The 20,837-nt window shown below is 39.1% G+C and overlaps 1 protein-coding gene and 1 pseudogene across 1 annotated transcript in view; both read right to left on the bottom strand.

The window, feature by feature from the left end:
- MYO3A (myosin IIIA) overlaps positions 1-20,837 on the bottom strand; it is a 229,463-nt gene that overhangs the window by 7,299 nt on the left and 201,327 nt on the right. Inside the window, 1 exon segment of the mRNA XM_032593843.1 lies at positions 6,160-6,266. Coding sequence (XP_032449734.1) covers positions 6,160-6,266 — 107 coding nt within the window.
- On the bottom strand, positions 2,123-2,932 carry LOC115518944 (annotated as a pseudogene).

Raw genomic sequence — 20,837 nt, 5'->3', positions numbered from 1 at the left:
CCCTCAAGGGAGAGGACTGAATACTAATTTTACCACCTGGGACTTTATATTAGTGGCCTTTATTGCTAAGACAAACAATGTTTTCAATTATAGTTTTTTTAAAATTTATTTTTATTTATTTATTTCGAGAGAGACAGAGACAGCGTGAGCAGGGGAGGGGCCGAGAGACAGGGAGAGAGAGAGAATCCCAAGCAGGCTCCATACTGTCAGTGTAGAGCCCGATGTAGGGCTCGAGCCCATGAAACCATGAGCTGAAACCAAGAGTCAGACGCTTAACGACTGAACCACCCAGGCACCCCTGGATTGTAGTTTTGAAATTATAAATCACTGACTTGAAATTTGAAATGAAAATAGAGAAGTAAATATCCTGTCAGTTTCTTATAGAACTGAAGAAGAGAGAGAGAGAGGAGATAAAGATGGTACAAGGAGAAGATATTCTGGGGAGGGTATTTCTTGAGGACTTTGGAAGTCAGAGGTCTTCGCCCGCTGGACTCTGAAGAACCTGTTTCTCAGTTAGCTACACGACAGCCCCTCCCCCCCACTTGACGCAAAGAAATACGTTTATGACAGAACTTTAAAATTCACATCCGTATATCACTGGGTGATCAAAAAGAATGAAATCTTGCTATTTGCAACATGGATGGAACTAGAGTGATTTATGCTAAGCGAAACAAGTCAGAGAAAAATAAATATCATATGATTTCACTCATATGTGGAATTTGAGAAAACAGAGGAACAAAGGGGAAATGAAGGAAAATAAGATAAAAAGAGAGAAGGAAGCAAATCATAAGAGACTTTTAAATGTAGAGAACAAATTGAGGGTTGGTGGAGGGGAGGTGGGTAGGGGCTGGGCTAAATGAGTGATGGGCATTAAGGAGGGCACTTGCTGGGATGAGCACTGGGTATTGTGTGTAAGTGATGAATCATTGAACTCTACTCCTGAAATCATTATTACACTGTATGTTAACTAACTTGGACTTAAATAAAATTAAAAAATAAAAAATAAAAAAAAGGAAGAAATAGAGTAAAATAAAATTCATATTTGCTACATTCTGGTGGATACAATCTTACATTCCTTTTGGAAAAACACTAACACTTTATTTACTTAGGGGGACTCACAAGGATGAAGAAAGTAGCCAAAACATAGAACGAAAAAACCCCACACTGGAGCGGCCCAATTACCTACCCCTACTACCTACCTATCATTTTCGGAAAGGTCCTGGAGAAAAGAGTAAAACCAGAAGGACCTTTGATGGGACTGTGTTTAGTTACTCATTTTGTGAGGGAACTGTTGGCCCCAAGTCACTTTTTGTGATGGCTGCACAGCTCTGCACGCGGGAGCAGGCACCGAGGGCAGAAACAACAGGGCGTGTATGCTCCGCCCAGGTCCTCCGGGCACGCTTCTTAGGCTCAGCTCGTCCTGATTTTGGACACAAGGATAGCAACATCTGCTAGATATAAGAGATTAAGAGCATCAACTGTCAGAAGAGTGCTGGTGTTGATTTAAGGCAGAAAATGAAGCAGGGCCAGGAGAATGCAGACAGATGGGGTGCTACCTCATAAATCTAAATAAATCCAAACGTTTTTGCTCCGTACATTGGCCTTGGGTCATCAAGAAAAGGTTTAACATGTGTAGTATAATAGAAATTTATTTCTATTTCTAAATTTCTAGGTTTCTGAAATAGAAATAATTTTAGAAAGAGTTTCATGAATGCCATTTGAAATTACAGAAAGTGGGTTTTTTTTGAAATATAGATCTTTTCATGTGCACGTTATGAATTCATGTTCCTTCTTCAATTCAAATGCTTACCTGAAGTTGTGTATAAATATAAATCTTCACTTGTTGCATACCTCATTCCCTACAGCAACATTCCCTGTGTCCTTGTGTATCTGTATGTGGTTTGGCTGTTTCTTACATGGTTGGGGGGGGTTGGGTGAGGTGTAGCAGTTTTAGGGGTTTTCAGTGCCATAACCATTGCTTTCTTTTTCGGGAAGTGTACTCAAATCTTTGCTTCATTTTGTTCAACAGAAATGAGGAGCCTGGTTTGGATTTTAGGTCTTCTCTATTTTGGTTGCAGTGGGTCATGCGACAGATAATAAGAATACAAGTCTTCAGCAAGTCTGGAGATTTATAGATGGCACAATCACTTCCTACACATCCATGGTGCTTTCCACCAGTAAGCCGCTCAGGATGGCCAAGGGGAGCTTTCATTTGATATTCAGGGTCAGTCTAACTGCCTGAAAATTTAATATTAGGACAAATATTTTAATGAGTCTGAGGCACAGGAGTGTGTGGTCATGTTCCCAAATGACGGCTGCAATCAGCAAGAGTTTTCCATTGCTAGATGATAATTGTGCTTTCAGCAGCAACACGAAAATGAAGTTGGGTTTATTTGTTTTTTCACTGTCATCAGTTGGTCGTTGTACCCACAGGAAAGTAAAAATGCCGATAAAAAGGCCATTTGTTCTAGTGAAACAATTGCAAACATTCTATGGAAATCCCGCTCCACGATGAAGTCGTCAGGATCAGTGTTCTGGTCTGAATCCTGAAGCGGCCACCACCTCAGGTACACTTCACAAAGCAAACAAAACATGCAGAGTTTTCCAGGCGTGTTTATTTAGTCCTGAAAAGAATTCATCTGTAGGTCTGGGCTTTGCATAAAATGGCATTAGTCAAGATGATAACAGGATCATACTCAATGTATTTGCCTACAGGTGTCTGGTAGGATTCGCAGATGGCTATCTTCAGCACTCCGTGGTTATGGTCTCGGCACTACTCCTTGACCTCTTGGTTGCATTCAGTGCTCCTGTACTGGCAGGAGGCTGCGGCAGCAGGAGGAGTGGGCACCACCCCATCCATGTTCCCCTTGCCCGCCACCACCCTTTCTGTGTTCTTGCCTGGCCATAGCCCACTCTGCCCACTGGTGCCCATTTCTGTGCAACTACAGCCCAGCTAAAAATATAGACAGTGTTTTGATGGTTCAAGGGCATGGGCCCTATCACAGCTACAGATCCCACTATGTGCAATGACCCAAATTTGGATAAGGGCCAGATAAATAGGAACGCATGGTGTGCTGTCATTTATACTAATCTCCTGGTTTTCCGTGTTTTATTTTTCACTAAAGCCACAGATTTCAAGACTCGTGGCTATAAACAGAATTCCAGTCACTAGTAATTTGAGATCTACCAAACCCTTTATATTCACTTAAAAAAAGAATAGTACAAAAGTGAAGTAAACTTCTTGAGGGCAGGGACTCATTTGTGAGGCTCAATCTGTTGCATGATTCTCACTGAAAGGGTGGTTGTTAGCAATGGACATTTCACCTTATCTCAAGCTCTTATAAATTCTCATATCGAGGATGGCGTCTGTTGTTGAAGCCCTCATGGTCAATTGTCATTTGAGATGTAGTTAATAAAGGTCACTGAGCATCATTTACCACTTATATTCAGGGTTAATAGGGAATGTCTAGTAATTTCTAATCTTGTTCTCTGCTCTTCTCTCTACTTAACTACATAAACAAATGTCAGGCTATCTACTTCCTTCTGGGGGAGGGCAGTGTAGAAAAAAATCTGTAATCAAGATTTTTATCAAGTAACAGCCCAATGCAGCTATCTGGAATTTTCACTTCCTTAATTTACTTCTAATTGTATTTTACTCAAATTTCATTGCATTCATTTGTGCCACGAATACTTATTGCATGCATACTATGTGGCAGGCTAAATGTAAGGGCAAACTCCTTGACCTCATGGAAACCACATCAGTCACTCTTTGGTGGGATACAGCATGGTGACAGGGAAGTATGGGCCACTTAGGAAGGACACAGGAAAAGCTCCTTTGGGATTTGGGAGTATTAGGAAGGCTTCCTGAAGAAAAAGACATGTAGGCTGGGGACGTTTTGTCCCCAGAAAGTGAGAATAGAAAAGAAGTGGGTTTTAGTCTGAGGACAGAGCATGTTCAGGGACAAATGCCTATGGACAACGTGAAGAACAGGTACAGGCTAACAGGAGGGAATGGCTGTAGTGGAGAGTAAGGAGGGGTGAATGAGTATCAGGAGGTACAGGAGGGTAAAGGAAAGGTAAGCAAGGCCCTGATATTGCCCAGCCCCTCTATCACAGGACACTAGGAAGTGATTACAAGGTTTTCCATCAGAGGGGTGGCATGATCAGACGTTAATTTCAAGAACACAACTCTAGCTACCATGTGAAAGATGCATGAATGAGAAGGGGAGCAAAACAAGAGAACAGTAAGAGGAGGAATGCAGAAATATCAACTAGAAATGCTGGCCTGAGGAGGCTGTGGGCTGAGGATGTGGAGAAGAACAGAAATTCAAGAGATATGAGAGTAGATTCTTGGATATGCTAGATGAGAAAGGGGAGGAGTCAGGATAATATTCCGATTACTAGTTCATAAAAAGTCAGTCATTCATTCACAGAGACCATGTGCGGCACATTTATATTTATATGAAACGTTCAGAATAGGCAAATCTAACAGAGACATAAGGTAGATTAGTGGTTACTTGTGGCTGGAGGGTGTGGGTGGGGAATGACTGCTAATGGGCATGGGGTTTCTTTTTGGGGTGATGACAGTGTTCTAAACTTGATTGTGGTGATGGTTGTACATCCCTGAATATAACGACAACCATTTAGTTGTCTATTTTAGATAAGTGAATTGTATAGCATGTGACATATCTCAATAAAGCTGTGTGTGCCTGTGTGTGTGCGTGCACGCATGCACATGCAGATGGACAGATGCCTATGTGCACCCATGTAGAGGATGTAAAACAAACATTAGCCAGTTTGACATTTGAGTGTGGAGCTAGATAGAGAGATATAGCCAGAGATAGACTCAGGAATCAGTAGAACTGAGGTCATGAGATTGTCCAAAGGTAAAGAGAGGGGAAGAGAGCCCAAGATTGAACTCTAGGCAACACCAAGGTGGAGAGGAGCCTTCCAAAGACAATGGGGAGAAACCACCAGAGAGAAGGGAAGAGGAGGAGACCGTTTGACTTAGAAAGCGAGTGGGAGCTCCACCTTCTGCCCAGGAGCTGGGAAACTTAATTCCAATTGGTGGGAAACATTCTCTGGGTGCAGTGGGGGCACGGAGAACCGGTGCTCTCTCTCTGCGGCAGTGGGAGTGGAAAAGTGAATAAGTATTGCAGAAGGAAGGACCAGCAGGTGCAAAGGACTGAGGGGCATGAGAGAAGGCACTCGCTGGCAGGGTTTTAGCAGTTAACTGTGGCTAAGTGGACATGGGGAGCCTGGAGAGGGGGCTGAAGAGTAGTCCTGGGTCCAAGGAGGAGGTCCTCCACAGCATCTGGACTTTGCGCTGAAGGAACTGCCAAGCTATTAGAGGGATCATCAAGGGAGGAGTGCAATCACAAGACGGTTTAGAGAAACATTTTGATAGGGGCTGAAGAAGCTGAGCTTGGAAGCCTGAAATATTCTAGGTGGGGGATAATGATGGTCTAACGTAGAGTGCTGCCTACGAGGTCAGAGGCAGGGCATGAATAGGAGTGAGCCTTGGTCGGTAGAAGCCATACTTTAGAGCAACGGATTGGATGTCAGGAATGAGAGAGAGTGAAAGATCCAGGATGACTCCCATGTTCTTGGTCTGGGTCACCAATGGATGATGGTGGCATCTGCAGAGAGCAGGAACAGGAGAGGAAGGGCAGACTGGCAGGGGTGGGACCAGTGAGGCCTCATGTTACAGGGAGTGAGCAGGAGTTGTGCAGTCAGAAGACCTCGGTGTAGCTAAAGACCCCAATAGCTATGGAGTGCCTACCTGGGTAGTCCCGACCAGTGAGATGGGCACACCACCTTAAGGGCTATTCATAGGATTAGATGTCACAGTGTATATGAACACCTCTAGTGCTAGAATTTAAAAGGTGCTCAAGTAAACGTCTCTTTCTTCCTCTTTTCCTTTCTTCTTCTTTCCCTAAAACTTGCCTTTTGACCCAAAGTCCCTCTCTGCAGAGCTCCTGTTCTGATGCACTTCTCTTTCTGGTTGGTATTTGCATCTCAGCTCAATTAATAGGCCAGCAGAGAAGACTACTGGAGGACAGGGGGTTTACAGGACTGTAGGAGAGGCCTGGACCATGTGCAAGAGGGGCTATAGTGGCTGCAATGGCTCTCATCTGATGGTAAGAGTGAGCCACTTACATGTAGTAGATAATAGTATGTGGAGTCCTCAGGGTTATTTAATGTTTTGGGTTTCCGGGGCCGTCTTGGGGGCCTCAATATTTTTGGCTCTTCTTCTTTAGAGATACCTACAAGAAAGGTGATCATAAAAAAGTATTCAATTACAAAGACTATTATCAAGCAAGTTTTCCTTTTGAGGTAAATAAGAAATTACTTACACACAACTGGGGCTCAAGCTGGGAGAAAGAGGAAATACCTTTGTGCCCCCAACCAACCCTTATCATATTTCTTACCCTGTGTTCCTTCTGATTGTCTGGTGGTCTGGGGCTTTGAGGGGTAAGGGAAAGGAAAAAAGGGGAAGAAAAGAAATGCATGCCTTGGTAGTATGGAATAGTGTGCAGCAGTTCAGAGGATGAAGGGGAGAGGAGTCAGAGCTGCCAGAAAAATCTTTAAAAAGGAGTATTATGCCGGGGCGCCTGGGTGGCTCAGTTGGTTAAGCGTCCGACTTCGGCTCAGGTCATGATCTCACGGTCCGTGAGTTCGAGCCCCGTGTCAGGCTCTGTGCTGACAGCTCAGAGCCTGGAGCCCGTTTCAGATTCTGTGTCTCCCTCTCTCTCTGCCCCTCCCCTGTTCGTGTTCTGTCTGTCTCTGTCTCAAAAATAAACGTTAAAAAATGTAAAAAAAAAAAAAAAGGAGTATTATGCCAATTATTTAAAGAAGAGTTAATACCTATTTTTCTTAAACTATTCCAAAAAATAGAAAAGGAAGGAAAACCTCCAAATTCATTCTATGAGGTCAGCATTACCCTGATACCCAAACTAGATAAAGACATCACAAATGAAAAGAACTACAGGCCAATTATCTCTGATGAACACAGATGTAAAAATCCTCAACAAAATACTATCAGACTGAATCCAACAATACATTAAAAAAAATAATTCACCGCGATCAACTGGGATTTATTCCTGGGCTGTAAGGGTGGTTCAATATTCACAAATCAATCGCTGCGATACGTCACATCAATAAAAGCAAGTATAAGAACCATATAATCATTTCAATAGATGGAGAAAGAGCATTTGACCAAGTACAGCATCGATTCATGATAAAAACTCTCAACTAAGTAGGTTTAGAGGGAGCATATCTTAATGTAACAAAGGTCACATATAAAAAATCCACAGCTAATATCATCCTCAATGGGGAAAAAGTGAGCTTTTCCTCTAAGATTAGGAACAAGACAAGGATGTCCATTCTCACCACTGCTGTTCAACATAGTACTGCAAATCCTAGCCACAGCAACCAGACAACAAAAAGAAATAAAAGGTATCCAAACTGGCAAAAGAGAAGTAAAACTTTCACTATTTCCAGATGACAGGATACTCTCTGTACAAAACCTGAAAGACTCACCAAAAAAATGCTAGAATTGATAAACAAATTCAGTAAAGTTTCAGGATACAAATCAATGTACAGAAATCTGTTGCATTTCTGTACACCAATGATGAAGCAGCAGAAAGAGAAATTAATAGAAATCAATCCCATTTACCATTGCACTAAAACTAATAAGATACCTAGGGATAAACCTAAACAAAGAGGTAAAAGACTTGTACTCTGAAAATTATAAAACAGTGATGAAAGAAACTGAGGAGAACACACAAAAAATGGAAAGACATTCCATGTTCATGGATTAGAAGAACAAATATTGTTAAAATGTCTACTATCGAAAGCAATCTACACATTTAATTCAATCTCTATCAAAATACCAATAGAATTTTTCACAGACCTAGAACAAATAATCCTAAAACTTGTATGGAACTACAAAAGACCCTGAATAGTCAAAGCAACCTTGAAAAAGAAAAGCAAAGTCAGAGGCATCACAATTATAGACTTCAAGTTATCTTACAAAGCTGCAGTAATCAAAACAGTATGGTACTGGCACAAAATCAGACACATAGATCAATGGAACCCAGAATTATAGGGTTATTTAATCTTTGACAAAGCAGGAAAGAGTACTCAATGGGAAAAAGATGGGAGAAGATATTTGCAAGTGACATATCTGATAAAGAGTTAGTATCCAAAATATATCTAAAACTCAACACCCCACAAATGAATAATCCAATTAAAAATGGGCAGAAGACATGAATAGACATTTTCCCTAAGAAGACATACAGACGGCCAACAGACACACGAAAAGATGCTCAACATCACTTACCATCAGGGAAATGCAAATCAAAACTACAATGAGATATCACCTCATACCTATCAGAATGGCTAAAATCAACAACACAAGAAACAGCAGGTGTTAACGAGCATGTGGAGAAAGGAGAAAAGAGAAAGGAGAACTTTCTTGCCCTGTTGGTGACAATGCAAACTGGTGCAGCTGCTCTGGAAAACAGTATAGCGTTCCCTCAGGAAGTTACAAATAGAACTACCCTACCATCCAGCAATTGCACTACTGGGTATTTACTGAAAGAATGCAAAAATACAAATTCAAAGGACACATGCGCCCCCTGATGCTTATAGCAGCATTATTTACAATAACCAAATTATGGAAACAACCAAGTGTACATTGATAGACAAATGGATAAAGATATCTTTCTATATCTATATCTATATCTATATCTATATCTATATCTATATCTATATCTATATCTATATCTATATCTATATCTAGATAGATATAGATTTAATTGACTACTACTCAGCCATAAAAAGGAATGAAATCTTGCCATTTGCAATAATATGAATGGAACTAGAGAGTATTATGCTAAGCAAAATAAGTCGTTCAGAGAAAGACAAATACCGTATCATTTCACTTACACTGGAGTTTAAGAAACAAAACAAATGATAAAAGGAAAAAAGAGAGAGAGAGAGAAAGGCAAACCAAGAAATGGATTCTTAACTATACAGAACAAACTGATGGTTACCAGAGGGGAGGGTGGGAGGGGTGAAATAGGTGATGGGGATTAAGAAGTGCACTTGTGATGACCACCAGGTGCTGTATGGAAGTGTTGAATCACTATATTGTACACCTGAAATTAATAGTACACTGTATGGTAACTAACGGGAATTTAAATAAAAACTTTAAAAAAGGGCATTATACCAATAGAATCTTGCTGTGATTCCCCCAACCACCAGCCTTACACAGTGACTCATCCGTCTAAGCACTGCACATTCTCCACTTCAAGGACCATCTCCTATGTTACGCCCAAACAAGAACACAGCTCATTTTCAGGCTTGACTCCCTTAGAAATGTAGAACCTCAAACGATTCGAATCTTCAGACCTAACTTTAAAAACCTTTACCAAGAAAGAATAAAGTTTGTTGTCTTTTTTCTACTCTGTCAGTATAGCCAAATTCTCAAAGCCGTAGCAACATCATCAGAGCTTCTGACGATCTGTATCTTTGGCTTCACATTTATAGAGCTAATGAGCCTCTCCTGAAGTATTTCTGTCTGTTTTGGCCACTGCATCCCCTGATTGCACTTGTGCAGAAATGTCCGTTCAATGGATATGTCAGAATCAGGGTGGGAGTAGAGTATGGGTGCTTATTGGAGAATGACTTATATTCAACATACACCTGAGCATACATTTCTTAGCTGGACTTAAAAGCAGTTATAGATCATTATTTCGTATAATACAGGGGCAGGAATGATTCCTAATCTAGATGTAGAAACACAGAGAAACTGAATTTCTCTAAACTATGCTAACGAAATCAAGTCAAACAGAATCAAATCAATGAATATCTATACTATGTGTTAACAACCGTGACTGGTAGTGCCGATCAGTTTTAACCGGGATAGAGACTCACACAGATGTCTATCTTCCTAGTCTCATGCCCAATGTACTAGGTGAACCTACAGCATTCATATTCTCACATAATCCAGCTCATTCATTTCAAGATCTATGGGAAATTGCTGGATGACACAGATCAGCTAGCTGTGAGTATTTCAGAGAGGTGTAATGCATGGAGCAATCAGAGAAACATGAAATGTTACATATGACAACCAGACGTTCCCGTTCTCTTTCAAATAAGACAAAACAACGCGAAATCTTTGTTAATGAGACCATGCTAATAGAGATTAGTAATAGACTAGAAGAGTGAAACCATTCTCCAACCAAACTCTGCACATTATTTCTGCATCACCTTCTGTTCTCTCTTTCCCTTCTTCTTCACAGGAATAGACAGAGGAGGTGGAGGGAATCCAAATATCTGAGCCCTGTCTGATCCTGTCCTAGACTGTCCCAGGCACAAGGAAAGACAGTAAAAGCTGGATTCTTGCCACCACTTCAAGTGATGGTCTTTTAATTTTTTTCTTTCTCTTTGCTAATCATCTCTCTCAGTGCTGATTATTAAAAAGTTTCCATGGCTCTTGCAAAGTCTTACCATTTTAAAATGTATTGGTGATATCCACTTATATTATTCATTTGAGTCTGAACGGCAAAAAACATAAAAATATAGTATGGAGTTATTATGTTTTTAGAAGCATGAAACTGATCTGTGACTACATTTTAACTTGACTTTTTTTTTTTTTTTAGTCATCAGCATTATTTTATTTTATTTTATTTTTTTTGACAATGAAAATAGTACATTTATTATTTATGTATTTTCTTACAATATTATTTCTTTTTTTTTTTTTATGAAATTTATTGACAAATTGGTTTCCATACAACACCCAGTGCTCATCCCAAAAGGTGCCCTCCTCAATACCCATCACCCACCCTCCCCTCCCTCCCACCCCCCATCAACCCTCAGTTTGTTCTCAGTTTTTAACAGTCTCTTATGCTTTGGCTCTCTCCCACTCTAACCTCTTTTTTTTTTTTTTCCTTCCCCTCCCCCATGGGTTCCTGTTAAGTTTCTCAGGATCCACATAAGAGTGAAACCATATGGTATCTGTCTTTCTCTGTATGGCTTATTTCACTTAGCATTACACTCTCCAGTTCCATCCACGTTGCTACAAAGGGCCATATTTCATTTTTCTCATTGCCACATAGTATTCCATTGTGTATATAAACCACAATTTCTTTATCCATTCATCAGTTGATGGACATTTAGGCTCTTTCCATAATTTGGCTATTGTTGAGAGTGCTGCTATGAACATTGGGGTACAAGTGCCCCTATGCATCAGTACTCCTGTATCCCTTGGATAAATTCCTAGCAGTGCTATTGCTGGGTCATAGGGTAGGTCTATCCTTAATTTTCTGAGGAACCTCCACATAACATTAACTTGACTTTAATGTTATTTAGAGTCCGAATTGAAATATCAGAGGATTACTATTGTAACAGAAATTAATCAAACTGAAGGTGGCAAAGAATCTGAATAAGTGCCAGGGGAGTGGAAAACAAAACCGATTCTGGGAATAAACAGAGTCTTGCTCTTAGCTCCATTGTCTCACCAAATGTTCCCCATTCAATCTGATTTCTATTACCAAAACTATTGAAACTGCCTTCTAGAAAGTCAAGGGTGACCACTCTATTGACAAATACAAAGGCCCTTTATCTGTCCCTCTATGGCTGACTTCTTCATCATTTAACATTATTGACCATCCCTGGCATTCATGGCTGAGGATGAGGTTTCTGAAGAGGACACCCCTTCTCTTATTTACCACTGTATTCCTGGCACATGAGGAAGTGCTCGACAGACAGGTCCTTAAGAAAATTTTGCTGGATGAGTAAATAATCGCTTTGCCTCCTAGACTGAATCGCTCCCCTCTTTGTTTCTTGAATTTCCCACAGGGTACTCAATACTGATGACGGTCTGATACCCAGCTCATGTTGGGTGTTCTCACCCTGTCAGAGCTCCTGCCCCAATTTCTCATCTCCTATTCAGTACTTCCATCCCAAACTCTCAGGCTCAAATGAACTGGTGGTCACTTTTCTTCTCCATCTAGGATTCTGTATACCACAAGCTTAATGGCCTGGCACCATTGTTTCTGCAGCTCTCCCCCCAACCCCAGCAAATACTGACACCACCTTTGCCTTATCCCTCTTGTTCCTTTCCTATGAACAGACCATCATCAATCAACTTCTGTCATTTTTTTGATACATTTTTTGACATGTCTAATATTCACCCACAATTTCTTCTTGTCTACCATTGCTACCACTCTGGGCTAAGCTTCTCATTTAATAATTGTGGCAGAGTCTTAATCTGTTCTCCATGCTTCATCTCACAAATGAAGACCAGACTTCTCTTCCTTAAATATCACGTTAATTACGAAGTTTCATTTCCCAGAAATTTATGATGCTTTTTTTGCTTCTTTGATTAAGGCTAAACTTCTCCTAAATCCAGATTACTTACAATCTCAGCAGTTCCGATTTTATCACCCGCTTCTCCCCAGCACGAACTATCTCCTCTGGCCGACTTACCTCACTGGAACCTGACACACCATGTTTATAGCTATCACTCTGCTTATTTTAATCTTCTCATAGAAAAGCTTTCCACAGCCTCACTGAAATCTGAAGTATGCTTCCAGTGCCTGTCTCCAGTGCTAGCTCTTCCAAGAAGCTCTCATTTACCGTCCAGTGATTCCCCCTCTCAGGGAATACCAATAGTACTTACAGGCCGTATAGATCATTTGGAATGCCCCCTCAAAATTCATATGTTGAAGACGTAACCCCCAGTACTTCAGAGTATGGCTGTATTTAGAGAAAAGGTCTCTGAAGGGATGTGACAAGGGTGGGCCCTAATCCAATATGACCGAGTCCTTGTAAGAGGAGGTTACGACACAGACTCACAACAGAAGGAAGACCATGTAAGATATGGAGAAGACAGCCATCCAGAAACCAATGAGAGTGGCCTCAGAAGAAACCAATCTTGTCAACACATTGATCTTGGATTCCTTGTCTCCAGAACTATGAGGAAATAAATTTGTTGTTTAAGCCACCCAGTCTGTGGAATGCTGCTATGCAGCCCTAAGCAAAACATAAAATATCACTATTTTTACCTGTGGTTTTTTCTTTCTTTTTTTTTTTTTTTTTTATAGTGGGGCCATAGGTTTTTGGGTGGTGGAGATCATGACTTAGGTTTTGATGTCTTCCTGCCTTTCATGGTTGTTCTGCAAGTGGTAGGTATTTGGAGATGCTAAGAGGTTAGATGGATTCCATTCTACCTTATTAGAGACACAGTGGAAATTGAATTTTGTTAACTGGGTCACCATTGACACTGTTCAGAAAAATAATTCCTGATGCTTTAAAGACAAGTGCAAATAGGGGAGTGAAGAAAACTCTGGAAAGAGAACCCAGAGGGTTTCAGGAACAATCCAGGGGTACAAATGTCTTAACTAAAATTCAGAAGTCATTAAAAAGTAGACATATTTGGCTATGAAAAATAGATAAAGCGTTAATATGGCAACAAAGTCAGAAGACACATGATAGATTTGGAAAACTGTATTTACAACACAGATGAGAAATCAAGGGATGGTATTTCTAATACATGAAAGTGCTACAAAATGACTACAAAAATACAGACCAACAGAAAAAAGGGCAAAAGAGTTAAACAGGAAATACAGGATGAACAAATCCAAAAAGACAGTAAGTACTAGTAGACAAGGAAATAGAAATTAAAATAATGACAACATATCATTAATTTATTTCAGGTACATTAGCAAAGATTAAAAAGAATGAGAACAGTACTGAACCAGATGTCAGAAAAAGTATGTTCTCACAAAGTGTTGGAAGAAATGTCAACTGTTAGGGCCTTTTGGGAAAGCAGTTTATCAGAACCAAACATACCTTTCAGCTCAAGAATCCTACCCAGGAACTTACCCACAAAACTAAAATCCTGGCATACAAGGACATTTTCAGAGATGTAACATTTCTCACAGTGGCAAAAAGCTGAAACAAAGTGAATCTCTAACAATAGAGCAAAGCTTATATAAATCATGTTATCTACACATGCAATATTATATTGCCAGTAATGAATTATAGCTCTTCCGGCTGATGTGCAGGGATTCCTGCTAAGGAATTGGAGAAAAGCAAGATGTATAAGTATTTCTATTATGATCCTATTTATGTAAAAACAATGCATGTGTATGTGTGTGTAAATACATGTATACAGATCTGCAAAAGCTATGAAAGAATACATGCTTTATAATAAAGGTCCCCTTGAGGGGGAAGTAATGTGGGCTAGGGAGAGAGAAAAGGGGGAAGGAAACAGAAAAAAAAAAACTTTTAGTTTTTTTACACTTCATTTATGTAAAATTATAACTATGCACATGGGTGTGTGTATATTATCGAGATAAAAAATGTCAAAATGAGTTGAATTTTCAGAATTTTTGTTTAATTCTTATACCTTGCAGTATCTGCTCTAATGTTAGTTCATTGACTTTTTTTCCTTCACCAGGATAATCTGAAGGAGAGGGCTGAATGTTCTTAAAAAGGTGTCTCACTTAAGATATTGCCATGCAAAGTGGGCAGCCAGTAAGTGAAAATTATTGATGAGTGTGTTCAACAGGGTCTGATTGAATTCAAATTAAATTTCCCCAGAATGTTTTGTATTTTTGAAGAGCAAACTTCCCATGAGCTTATCAGCATACAAATATTCCAGAAAGGCAAGCTGATTTTGCCCTCTAAATTTTTGTTCTTTTAGGGGGAGTACAAACACTGTCTGCTAACGTCATTCTAACCCCTTAATTACAAAAGTGACATAAACATTTGTAATCCCAAATTAACAGCAGCATATCAATGTTGGCAGTAGCAAAATTAGGTTTGTGACTCTTTTGTGTGATGTGCATGATAAATATTAGCTTGTAAAGGTTATTGCTATATTAAATAGCCAGAAGGTAAAATATTTATTTGTATTATAGTTCTGTTAATAATTTAGGTGTTTTAGTTCACGGGGAATGCACATTTCTTTGAATAAGGAAAGGACAAACAGCTCAACATTTTTCATTTGGAAGAAAGCATAAAACTCATTGGTAATATTTGCTTTAGAAACTGTATCTCAGTATTATTCTTATTTTAATGATAATTAACTATTTTACTTAAGTATGCATTCAGAGTATAATTTGTGTAAGTGTCATGTCTAAATCAGATATTAGCAGAACAGAAATGCCCTTATATGGTATTGTAGTTTCTGCTTTAAGAAGTCAAGTTTTTAAGTTTTTTTTTGTAAATTTCCACATACTGCTGACAGTCTGTGAACTTTAAGCAATATATATTTATATTTATATTTATATTTATATTTATATTTATATTTATATTTATATTTATATAGTTGACCTACAGGAAATCTTAAAAGGGAGGAATATTCATTGCTGAATGTTAAGGGCAGGATTCACACAGTCACGGTTGCAACTTGCCTTCCAGAAGCTTCTGTTTCTGCCTTTCCTCTCATTTGACCTTTGGCCAGTCTAGCCAGTCTGGAAGAGACTGGATACAGGTTTTGAACTTGTGTGCCAGTTCAGTTCCATACTGCTCCTCTCTGCCTTGCACTGCTCGTGCTCTGAGCTCCTGGAGCCACTTTCATGTCTCATGGTTACCTGCATTTGGCTACTTGCTTTGCTCTATGGTCTGTGTTCTCTGGAGTCTACCTGAGGTGAAGGGTTGTAAGATAGGTGCTTCTCCTACTCTGAGTTGTCCTTAACACTTTGGGGATGCCTTACCATTCACTGGATCTGACTCACAGGCTTCCTCTGACCTTCTCAATAGGCAGCTATGGGTCCCTGTCCCCATATGGGACTGCTCAAGCCATTCCTTTGGCTCCTTCTTCTCTACCAACCAAACACTGATGCCCTAGAGGCAACTTAACACCTGTACTTGTTCTGTAGGTCATGGGCTTTTAAGCTTTTTGCCACTCTCTGATTTGGGCATATTGCACAAATATCCAGAACCTTTAAAACTGAGCCTTTACTTTTTATCTTTTTAAATTTATTTTTATTTTTTTAATACATGAAATTTATTGTCAAATTGGTTTCCATACAACACCCAGTGCTCATCCCAAAAGATGCCCTCTTCAATGCCCATCACCTACCCTCCCCTCCCTCCCACCCCCATTCAACCCTCAGTTTGTTCTCAGTTTTTAAGAGTCTCTTATGCTTTGGCTCTCTCCCACTCTAACCTCTCTCTTTTTTTTTTCCTTCCCCTCCCCCATGGGTTTCTGTCAAGTTTCTCAGGATCCACATAAGAGTGAAAACATATGGTATCTGTCTTTCTCTGTATGGCTTATTTCACTTAGCATCACACTCTCCAGTTCCATCCATGTTGCTACAAAGGGCCAGATTTCATTCTTTCTCATTGCCACGTAGTACTCCATTGTGTATATAAACCACAATTATTCATCCATTCATCAGTTGAGCCTTTACTTCTAAATTATACTTCTAGGTCTAGGTAAGGTGCTGCCCCCAGCCTGTCCCTCGTGTCTCTTTTAGTTATGCTACAGGAGAAACAGAGGAGAATTAAGTAGCTCTGTTTGTAGGTGGACCGAGGTACACGCCCTCTAGATTACCATTTGTCTCCCGGACACAATCACTACATATCTGCTGTGTAGTGCTGGCATGTTTGTTGGGCTGAGGTCTTGGACTAGTCCTCAAAGACCAGTTTGTTCTAGTTACCGGGTTGGTTATGTTCTTACTCCCAGCCATCTTGCATACTCATGCGCCGTCATCAAACCAGAGTGCCCTGACAGAGGCAAATGAGAGTACACACAGAGGTGCTGAGGGAGTCTTGAGAGTGCCTTCTTTGTTAGGCATGGTGAACTGTCAGGCTGAACTGGCAGCATGTGTCCTGTGTTTGGCCACAGGACTATGGAGATGGTCAGACACCAAAATATACACTTCCTTGCCTGGAGAAGGGCATTGGAGGCCCCCTAATGACATCTTGGTTATTTTTCAAGATCATATTGATCTTAATCCATCTGAAAAATACTTAAGTATATAGCCTGAGGTGAAACCTATGTTAATTTTCCGCAAGAGAGCCACATTTGAGAAAATTATTCATTGTTCATAGTCACTTTCTCAGACTGGCCTTTTGAAAACAGAATAGAAGGACATTATCTGATTTTAAACAGGCAACCTTTTGTTGCCTTCTGTTCCTACTTTATAACACACATTAGGTGGTTCCTATGAAGGTGAGGGGAAATACACTATTTTTAATGTCATTATTCCTTACTGGAGCATGTCAAGGAAGCAAGGAGCATGGCTGGAGGAAATGTCAAGCAAGCTTTCAGTGACTCAAGACAGCCTGGGAACAAAGATGACATACCTGGAGGTGACGTTCTCGTCTTACCGCACGTGGCTGTGGAAGCTCTGTACCAGGCTGCGGTCACATTATTCAGATTCCTAATTTTATACAGAACTGGACTCTGAAGGTCCAAGTCAACGAAAGATGGAGAGGGCCCACTCTACCCGCGGTTGCTTACTCAGCCAGTCCACTCAGCTTTTCTAGAGCTTTTCACGTAGGTGCTCTTGTCAATGAACCACCTCACACGGTGGAAGATTAAGCTGATTATTTACAGTGTTCAAATTCCAGTTCTGTAATATTTCATCCTGTAGTTGGATTAGCTAGCAGTTTTCCAAGGTTGTTCTTTGAGAAATGAATTTTGGGGACTGTTAATATTCCATCTATGAATGTGTCATTACTTATTAATAATTTTCTTATGGCCTCATTTTATTTTTGCCATGTACATAAATTTTTCTTTTTCAGTTCTGATTATTTCCTTAGGCTGTAAGTCCTAATAAGTGGGTTTACTGGGTCAATGATACAAACTATTTTCATTTTTTTGTGTTGCCAAATCACCTTACATGAAACCTGGACTCTGCGGTCTTACCATTAGTGTTTGAGAATAGTTACATTGGCACATTCTCATCACTGTTAAATGTTTTTTCGTCCTTGACATTTTGAGGAGTAAAAAATAGTAATTTTATTGTAATTTGTATTTTTATTTCTAGGGTAGTCATCTATAGGTTTAGGTGGCATTTGCATTTGTTCTTCTATAAATAAATCAATGTCTTGTGCCCAATTTTCCATTGGGGGGTGTTAACGTTTTTCCTAATTATTTGTAAGAGCCTTTCGTGCATTACACATGCTAACCCTTTTCCATTTGTTCTAAGGTTTTTATCCAGTTTGTATTTAGTTAACTTCTAATGCTTTCTAATCTCTGGAAGGTTTAAATGTTTACGCAGTCCAAAGCTATCACATCTTTTCTCTGTAATTCCTTTTATTACTTCTTATGTTGTATCCCTTCCTAAGAAGAGATTGTGAAACCATCATCTGGTTGCTTTTGGTTTATTTCTTACAATGAAATCATTAATATATGTGGGAAATATTTGGGTGTTCAGCTTAATGTAAGATTATCTTATTTCTTCTCTCCAAATTAGAAAACAATTAAGCGTTATTCATCTATTTCTTATTGTTTTGGTTTTTGTGGCAGGGTTTTATAGATACTAGGGTCAATTGTAGGGGTATCCTGCCTGTCTTATTAATATGTAGTTGATTTTTATAACAGAAGCATATGATTTTAATTATTGTAGCTCTATAGTATTCATTTTTCTATCTAATAGAGAAAGTCCTCATTTCTAATTATTCTTTTTTCCTTAAATTTACACATGATCTTTAGGGACATTTTCTTAAGTTCTAAAGAAAATCTCATACAGATTGCATGAGGGTTTCTTTTTAAACCTTGAAATTAATTTTAATTTTTTTTTTCAACGTTTATTTATTTTTGGGACAGCGAGAGACAGAGCATGAACGGGGGAGGGGCAGAGAGAGAGGGAGACACAGAATCGGAAACAGGCTCCAGGCTCTGAGCTATCAGCCCAGAGCCTGACGCGGGGCTCGAACTCACGGACCGCGAGATCGTGACCTGGCTGAAGTCGGACGCTTAACCGACTGCGCCACCCAGGCGCCCCTGAAATTAATTTTAGAAGTCATGTTTACATTATTTCCCAGAGAGCTCTTTTTTCCATTATACACTTTTTATGGGAAAGAATGCCCACATATCTATATATCCTTGCTGAATTCTATTGTTAGTACCAATCATTTTGGTTCATTCTTTGCATTTTTAAGATCAAAATTCATGTTGTCTACTAATGCCTTTACACCTTATCTTCTTGTTTTCAATAGTTATGTTTTTGTAGAAACTTGTTTGCTGTCTTGTTGCATCAGGTAGAAATTCCCAAATAATGTAAAAAAGTGTCGCTAGTATACTTATCTTAATCTCACTTTCTAATGGAACTGCTTCCAGTGTTTTACAGCTAACAATGATGTTGACAATTGGCTTAGGAAATATATCTTTATATTATTAAAGAATTTCCTTCTATTTTTAATTTAGTGAGAGCTCTGCTTTTCATCAGGACCAGGTGTTATTTTTTTAAAAAGTGTTTCAGCATTTATCTAGATGACTTTTTTCTTTTGACCTTTTGATACTGTGTTACATTAGTATGTTCTATTTGGAGAGTCTTTTAATGTAATATTGCACTCAGTTAGTTAGTACTGCACTTAGGAGTGTTCCCTCGGCACTAAGTTAGTACTGCATTTAGGAGTGTTACCTCTAAATCTCTGAGATTGACTCAATGCTAAATTCCCTCTTTTCCTCTCTCCCTTCTCCCTGCCCCCCTGCCCCGGGCTCCCTTCCTTCCTTCCTAAAATGTTATTTGTCAGACTTTGGTTTCAGGGTACATGGCCTTCATAAAATAGGTAACTTTCTATATTATTCTTTGTTTCTTAAACAGATTGCATATTATGGGAATTATCTGTCCAAGAACTTTAAATGCAATTGCATAAAATACTCAGGTTCTTGTCAACTTTTCCTTTATAGACACATATCATCATATTGGCTAATTTCTTTTTCGAAATTTATGTTTCAGCCCCAGATTGTGTTTGTGAAATTGATTGCATTGAGTATGATAAGATTTTAGTATTATCAACTGTATTTGTTGTAATCTCTTATTTCTAAGTTTTTTGGTGGATTCTTTTTTAAGTAATTAATTAGGAATTTATTTTGTTGTTTTATTTCAAAAAAACATTATCCTAGTTTCATTGAGATATTTGGTGTATTTTGTCTTATTGTAATTATTTTTTTTTGTTTTTTCCTGGTGTTGAAGAACATCTAATTTTCCTTAAAAATTTCTCAACTTACATTCTTTTTTCATTATTTTCTCTCAATTAATAATGAAAACATGTAATGATTTGAATTTTCCTATGAGTATAGGCCTGGCTGCCTCCCATTCATCATTTTTATATGTGACTATTCTCATTTTTATTAATTCAAAATAATTTATAGTTCTAATTATAATTTCTTTACTTCAGATTATCTTATTGATTTTTAATTTGCTGATCTGTGGTTTTCAATTCTATCTCAATTGCATTATGGTCAGAAAGTGTAATCTGGTTCAATTATATTTGGGGGAGTTTGTGGACTGGCCAGTATGTCTAGTTATAAGAAAAAAATTTTAGGGGTGCCTTGGTGGCTCAGTCGGTTAAGCGTCTTCCTTTGGCTCAGGTCATGATCTCACAGTTTGTGAGTTCGAGCCCTGCATCGGGCTCTGTGCTGACAGCTTGGAACCTGGAGCCTGCTTCAGGATTCTGAGTCTCCCTCTCTCTCTGCCCCTCCCCTGCTCACTTGTGTGCTCTCTCTCTCTCTCTCAAAAGTAAATAAACATTAAAAACATTTTTTAAAAAAAATTTAAAAATTTAAAATACATTAGATACTTGAAAAAAGTTATTTTCTCTATAGGATATGAAATTATAAATATATTATACATGAACTT

Source organism: Lynx canadensis, chromosome B4 (genome assembly GCF_007474595.2).
Source record: "Lynx canadensis isolate LIC74 chromosome B4, mLynCan4.pri.v2, whole genome shotgun sequence".
Taxonomy (NCBI): Eukaryota; Metazoa; Chordata; class Mammalia; order Carnivora; family Felidae; genus Lynx; species Lynx canadensis.
The sequence above is the reverse complement of the archived record's forward strand: the minus strand, read 5'-3'. Positions and strand labels throughout refer to the sequence as shown.